Raw genomic sequence first — 7,193 nt, 5'->3', positions numbered from 1 at the left:
TTACCAACTATCCGTTGAGCTTATGAAGTTTGTCAGCTATCATAAGCTTATGAAATTTGCCAGCTATCTGTTGGACTTATGAAGATTGCCAGCTATCCTAGGTTATATTCTATTATAGTAGTTGTCAATTTTAACCTAGCAAACATAAAAATTCATATTTAATTCATGTTTGATTACAAAATTTTAATTCTTTTTTGAAGGTATTCTTAAAATATTCTAAATATTCCTGTAAAAAAGACATTAAAAAATATGAAACATACACATGACATGACTTAAAAGTTATGACGGAAAATATAAACAGAAATTTTTTGACAAATTAAAAGTCAAAGAAATTTTAGGTAAACAATATCATTTTTTTTAAAAAAAAGGGAGACAAAAACATATGTAACTCTAAAATAAAATATAGAAAAAAAAATTATCTTTTTTTTTTTTTTTTTTGCGTTAACTTTCCAACTTTAAGAAAAAAGATGTCCTATTAATTTGGAGTTCGCCGTAAAATAAAGATAATCTAACCATTACCATCCACGAATCGAATCCGAGTTGAGAAGAAAAAACCTACAAAATTTATTGAGAATTGTTGTTCCCACATTTGATAAGGTTGTGGCACACTAGTAAAATACGATTTTGCCCCATCAGCAGTTAACTGCCGAGGAATTAGAAATCCGGTCGCAGTTAACTGCCGAGGAAAACCTCGGGAGTTAACTGCCGAGGAATATGTTTCATCAGATGAAACAGCCACCTGCTCCCCCTACATACTATTTTCATCATCAATTTCATTTCCACCTCCATTTAATCCCCAAATCCATGATTCTTTGTGGTCGAAATTGTAACGCCAATTTTTTGTGGCCAAGATATAAGTAACATTATGTAATTTATATTGATATATATATATATATATATATATATATATATATATATATATATATATATATGATAATATGACTTTTATGTGGTGAAATTAGTGCAATACTTATTTATAGCTTATTATGTTTACGCATTTGATTTATTTGTTATTACATTCAATTTAATTTTTTTCTAATCTATGATTCTTTTCTGAAAGCTTTTTTCAAGTGAGACATGTCTGAGGTTGCACAAATTGAAGGGCGTGTTAGGTACTTTGCGTTTACAAAGACGGTTAAGGTTATGATAACGCCGGGACTCTCTTGACGATTTGAAGGCACAACTTAACAATTATTTTGAGCATCTTGGTGAAAATCAATATACACGTCACTTGTTTGGTCAAATGTCATGCATAGACCTAGGAGAAGATAGAGATGAATACGCATGAAAAACGGCAAGCTATATGCCTGCTTATTCGCGACGATAGCGACGTCGGATTTATGTTTCGGAATATGGTGAAAGATAATATATTATATATGTATGTTCTTTCCATATGCAATTGCGTTGAATGTAAGTAGGGATTTAATTTAATGATGTGTAATGAGTTGTTTAATTATGGACACTTTGTAACATTTTGATGAATTTCAAACGTTTGTGTAATTTGAACCAAATGTCAGTTTGATTTAATTATGGACAATTGTAAAAGATATTGTATTTATCTTGTTTATGTCCTAGTTTCAATGTTGTATGAATTATTTTACCTTTGGAAATACTCTTGTTTAATTACAGGTAAAAACTGACCGAAAAATGGCTTGGAAATGTTTAGAATTATGCAGAACCCACTGTCTGCATAATTCGTTTTCCTCGGCAGTTAACTCCCGAAGTTTTCCTCGGCAGTTAACTGCAGCCGGATTTCTAATGCCGCTGAGAGGGTAAAAACGTAAATTACTCGAATTTATTTTAGAGAAAACCCCTAAAAAAATACTTGCACAAAATCGAATCGAATTAAAATACATTTAATTCATTCTCCGCCGTTTCTTTTCGTACCCTTTCTTTTCCTCCTTTAACACTTTTTGGGTTTTTTCGTTCTTTGGTTTCATAATCAGTTACACTAAACACAAGTTCAGATGATCTTCCATTCTAAGGTATGCTTACTTCTCCTTCTCTTTTTCTCTCCACTTTTATACAATCTTGCGTTACATTTGTTTACCATTATTTTTATCATTGAAGGTTCTTTTATTCATCTTTTAGGGCTGCATTGTTAAATGAATCCTTTTGAGTCCTGTCAGTATGTGAGGGACTAAATTGATAGTAAGTTGTTATATATAAGGACCTAATTGATAGTAAGTTATTGAATATTGGGATCAACTTGACAATTTAATAGAGTTAAACAGGCAGAGACCATTTTGAAATATTCATAATCATAGGAACTAGTTGAGAGCGTCTTACAAAGTCAGAGACTAATTTGGTGGTTTACTCGTGTCAAAAGTTGTTTTTTTAGGGTAGTGAAAGGGGATGGCCCAAATGGGCCATGCTATCCCCAATTTTTATTTTCAATAAATTTCTATTTAAAATTATTTTGTAGATTTAATATTCTTGAGCTATGAAGCATGGACACTCCTGGATTAAGCGTGTCCGACACCGACACATATAATTACAACGAATTATGTGATTTTCTCAAATTATTAGCGGTGTAGGCATGTCAGTGTCCGTGTCGTGTCTGATGTCCATGTCTGTATCCGTGCTTCACAGTTTTTGAGGTAATTGTCTATTAGCTTTTGCATTTGTTTGTTTATGTGTATTACATTCACCTGCATTCAAATGATCAAATATCACATTTCTTTATATTTTGTGTTTACCACTTTGTTTTATACAAACATTTGGCATATAATTTCTCAGATTGGTGCTACTATCTAATGCAGTGTGTGAATAATTTGGATTGTCTGTGGTCAGTAATCCTAGCATTCATGTAGTCACACATTGGTGGCCATAGGATTGAGATTGGACGGTCTAGATTTCAAGCTCGGTACTTTAGTTATAGAAAGAAAAAAAAATCAAAATCTACATTGAAATTTGGACCATCTGATTTCTATCTAACAGACATCGGGGTACCAACTGTTGTGTGGGGGATTGTTGACTGCAGATAATCCGAATTCATGAATGTATTAGTCGATTTTACACTTTGAATGTTATGCAATCATTAAGTAAGAGCAACTATTAATTTATTTAGTTATTTAACCAGTTGTTGATTTAATTTTTTTTTTTTTTTAAGATAACCAGTTGTTTATTTATGTTTTGGGTAAATAATTTCTTTAGTCTGTTTTACATGAATGCAAAATTTGAGTTAATGAAATGGGTGGAATTCTATGATACAACCAGGGAAGAAAGTTAGATGAGTTATCATTTGAAACTGAAGAGTGTTGCGGCAAAAATATGGCAGCATCTACTACACCCACTGGTGCAAAATCTAGTTCTGTAAATGTAATTCATATCATTGACAGCGACGATGAACCTGATATTTCTCACAATATTTCACTAGATAGGCAAGGTAGTGGAAAGATTTCACTTGCAACATGTTTTGCCAAAGAAGAAGGAAAGAACTTGGACAACAATCATGCCCAAAACAATAAAGAAAAGTTGGACTTTGGTGAAGATATCTTATTTACTGCAAATACCAAGAGGAAACGGCCTTGCAATGTCGTTATGAGCGAGTCAGAAAGTGATCAGGATGATGATGGTATGAGCAACTCTGTAACTAGTGCTAATTTAGAGGTTGACAAGGTCACCGACAGTCAAATGCCAAGGCGTCGTCTACAGACTCTAAGGAAACTTGTAAGCAAAAATCGGGATAATAAAATGTCTTCAGTTAGACCTCATAAGGTCAAGTATCAGCAGAGTATTCCAAAAAATGATGATGATGACCTAGGAGTGGATTTGTCATATAGTGAGGAAGATAACCTTAGTGATTTTATTGTTGATGATGTTGATGCATCTGATTGTGAAGACATATCTGATAAGTCACAGGAAGAGTCTAATAGTGATTTGGATGCTAATTCGAGTAGCTCACAAGATTTACAAGATAACAACAAGGATACTTATGTGCAAGATGCATCTGACAGGCAGGGTAGTGGAAATATTTCTCTGTCAACATGTACTGTAGCAGAAAGGGGAGAAGACTCTAAGTCCAATTATGCTCAAAAGAGTGAGGAAAATTCTGATTTAGGCGAAGATTACTCATGTACTGTAGTTCCGAAAAGGAAACAGGCTCGTAATGTTGTTCTAAGTGAATCTGAAAATGACGACGAGGATGATGATTTGCCAATTAGTAAACTTATAAGGAAGCATGTTGAGGAAGTCAGTGTTGACGATTTAGTAAATGCTGTTGATGATGCTGCTGCTGATATTGACGATGATGATGATGATGATGATGATATGCCGATTAGTCAGGTTATAAGAAAGAAGAAAGCAAGTAGGCGCCGTCTAAAGCGTCTCACGAAATGTGTAAGCAAAAGTAATGATGATAAAACATCTTTGTGTTTTCCAACAAATAATGATGCTCATGATGATGATGATGATGATGAAGAATTAGAAGAAGACATATCAAACAGTGAGGGAGAAAACTTGAGTGGTTTTATTGTTGATGACTCCGATGTATCAGAAATCAACTCTAACAAGTCACAAGATGAATGTAACGGTGATGCGGACTCTGATGATTCGAATATATCGCAAGATTTACCAGATCATAGTAAGGATTCCGATTCACAAGACGTATCGGATGGGGAAATAGACCTTGTTAAGATATTATCCAAAATTAAGAGGGAAAAAGGGCAGAAAATTAAGTGGGAAGATGAACATGACATGCTAAAAGAATTTGGAAACGATGCAGTGTTATGTATGAAGGCTGTCTGCGTTCTTTATCGACAGGAAGTGTTAGGGGATCAGAGGTACGAGGAAACATTTGGCCGTGACGGGCGTGGATTTAGCAGGCATGATACTGCCAGGTAGGTAGCAAGTTAGATACAATAACATCCATGCTTCTGATGTCTTTTTTCCATAGGAATCTTGCACTTTGTCTTTCTGTTTGGAGCAGCCTTCTACCAAATGGTAGCTTTCTTGTTAATACTTATTTTATTTTGAGTATCAGTGGATGTCACGAAGCATACGTACAGGAAACTCACGAAATAATACATGTTTTTTTCTTCTTAAAAAGTGGTCAAACTTCCAACATCCTGTTTGACTGAAAACACTGTAGGATAAAGGTAAAGTTGAGCAACCATATAAGTTTGTAGTTTTTCTCGAAGTTTCATTTCATGACAAACTACAATTTCCTTTTATATTACTTGGTCATGTGGTGTATGTTGACTATAACATATGCTAAAATATTTCTAATATTCCGGTTCAAGTTTTTGCACAAAATTTAGTTTATTTGACATTGTAATAATTGTAATTCCATGCTATTAAAGGAATAGGGAAAATATCAGTGGAGGATCTTAAAAGTCTATTTTGACTGCATGAGCATTGCTAACAATCAAAAACCATATTGCGAAATTGAACTACCATCTTTCTATAAGTCTATAACACTGTCTTATATCCTCTCTCTGTCATAAGTATCTTTCTGATTTCTATAGTTATTCTAGACCTAATTTCATAAGGAAACTTTTATCTTATGACTTCTCAGTATGTATGTGGTTAACAATGTTCCTTATTTGCTGAATTTTAACTTTTTGACTTGCTATGTAACTTTATTTTGGTGGCAAACTTCCTGTGTAACTGAAAACTCAAGATGGAGAAAATCAGAATATTATTAACAATATTCTATCAGTTTTCTAATTTTTTTTTTTGTTGAAATTCCAATTTTTTCAGAGGCTGTGCTTTGGGAAGGTTCCTCACTGATGACAGTCCTTATGATGGTCTAAAGAAAACTGTGGAGGAGTTGGAAGAATATAATCCCGAAGGAGTTAAAACTTGCGGAACACTTGCTTTTAAATACTCAAAACAAATATTTGAGATTTTCAAGAACAAAGAGGATCCAAATTTCTGTTGACTAGCATGGCAACAGGTTCCTTCTCAAAATGTTAAGAAATGGAATCATGCGTATTAATTTTAGCAAACATTAGCACATTAGTAACTGAATCGTGTACATATTCCGTCCCGTCTTGAATATAAACAAAACGGTACATATATTTGGTTCAAATTTAGACCAAATATATGTACCTTTTTACTTATATTTAAGATCGGAGGGAGTATACTCTTTTGTATATGCATGAGTATTTTGAAGTTATTAGGTCTGCTGTGGCAAACTGTTGATTGTATTTATTATATCAATCAACAGCGATATGTAGCTTATGCCTTTGGTCTTGTGCTTTATGTCTATGTCTTAATCCATAGCCTTTCTATTCTGCAGCATGCTTTCCTACTCTATAATCCTTTGTATTCAGTAACTTAGATTCACTGTTGTATTGGACCAGCGTGACACAAGCCTAATGATTGAAGAAAATCTAGAAGCTTCTAGTAGCTTGTTAGTTACTGTTGACCGTTGAGAATAAAAAGGGTAATTTACTTCGCATTTTGACTTGACATGAGTGTGTAGTAAAAACATCTGTTAGAAGTGGGGATGTCAATTTGCACTCGTAACTTTGTAAGTGGGGATCCATGTAGGGACTATCTCATTAGGTCTGGGGTGTTTTTGCCCACGGGGATGAGGGAGAAAGTACTCCGAGGGTGGTTTGAGGAGAAGGACGGGGATTATACCTCCACCCGGTGGGGACCCCGTCCCCGAGCAGATTACTACAAAAGCTTCACATGAATACATTCAAGTATTTAAATCTTAGATTCATTTGTATGTTCACACCATATGTTTGTAAATTTATGTTAATGGCAAAGGCATTATAACTCACACACACAAGTGGAGAAACCGGGGTTCGAACCCCAGTCATGGCATCCGGCCTAACAATTTTGGCATTTTGCCATTATATGTGATATTTATTGTTGCACAAGACTCGAAATAATTTTTATATTGATGGGTCCCTGTGCGGATCTGCAAGATGGGGACGGGAACAAACTCCCCAAGGTGGAGAATGGGGAGCATTTTCAGTGACCAAGACGGGGAGCGGGGGTACTCCATGTCCCTCGTCCTATTGACATCCTAGTTAGATGTTAATCTCTTAAAAAAATTAGTTATCTCGAAAGGTTAGTCTTAGTTGTTGCGTACGAATATCTTGATTTGTAAAAATATATGAAGTAATTGAGTTTATATTTATTTTAATTTTATATTTTGATTACATCTCCTCTATATTTGTAATTTTGTATATTTGTATATGCCATCTCCCAATTATATTTACAGTATACTATTT

The 7,193-nt window shown here is 34.2% G+C and overlaps 1 protein-coding gene across 2 annotated transcripts; it reads left to right on the top strand.

Moving 5' to 3' along the window:
- The first annotated feature begins 1,854 nt into the window (after nucleotides 1–1,854).
- Nucleotides 1,855–6,383, top strand: LOC25482378 (clumping factor A). Of its 2 annotated transcripts, XM_024776900.2 has the most exons (4): nucleotides 1,855–1,985; nucleotides 3,220–4,841; nucleotides 4,985–5,099; nucleotides 5,704–5,832. In XM_024776900.2, the coding sequence occupies exons 1-3, from the start codon at nucleotides 1,968–1,970 to the stop codon at nucleotides 5,079–5,081; spliced, it is 1,737 nt and encodes a 578-aa protein (XP_024632668.1). In that variant the 5' UTR covers nucleotides 1,855–1,967; the 3' UTR covers nucleotides 5,082–5,099; nucleotides 5,704–5,832. The 2 variants fall into 2 exon arrangements, with proteins under 2 accessions (XP_024632668.1, XP_013466383.2); XM_013610929.3 differs by lacking the exon at nucleotides 4,985–5,099 and having other exon boundaries at nucleotides 5,704–6,383.
- Nucleotides 6,384–7,193: the final 810 nt, after the last annotated feature.

This window comes from Medicago truncatula, chromosome 1 (genome assembly GCF_003473485.1).
Source record: "Medicago truncatula cultivar Jemalong A17 chromosome 1, MtrunA17r5.0-ANR, whole genome shotgun sequence".
In the NCBI taxonomy this organism is placed as follows: domain Eukaryota; kingdom Viridiplantae; phylum Streptophyta; class Magnoliopsida; order Fabales; family Fabaceae; genus Medicago; species Medicago truncatula.
The sequence above is the reverse complement of the archived record's forward strand: the minus strand, read 5'-3'. Positions and strand labels throughout refer to the sequence as shown.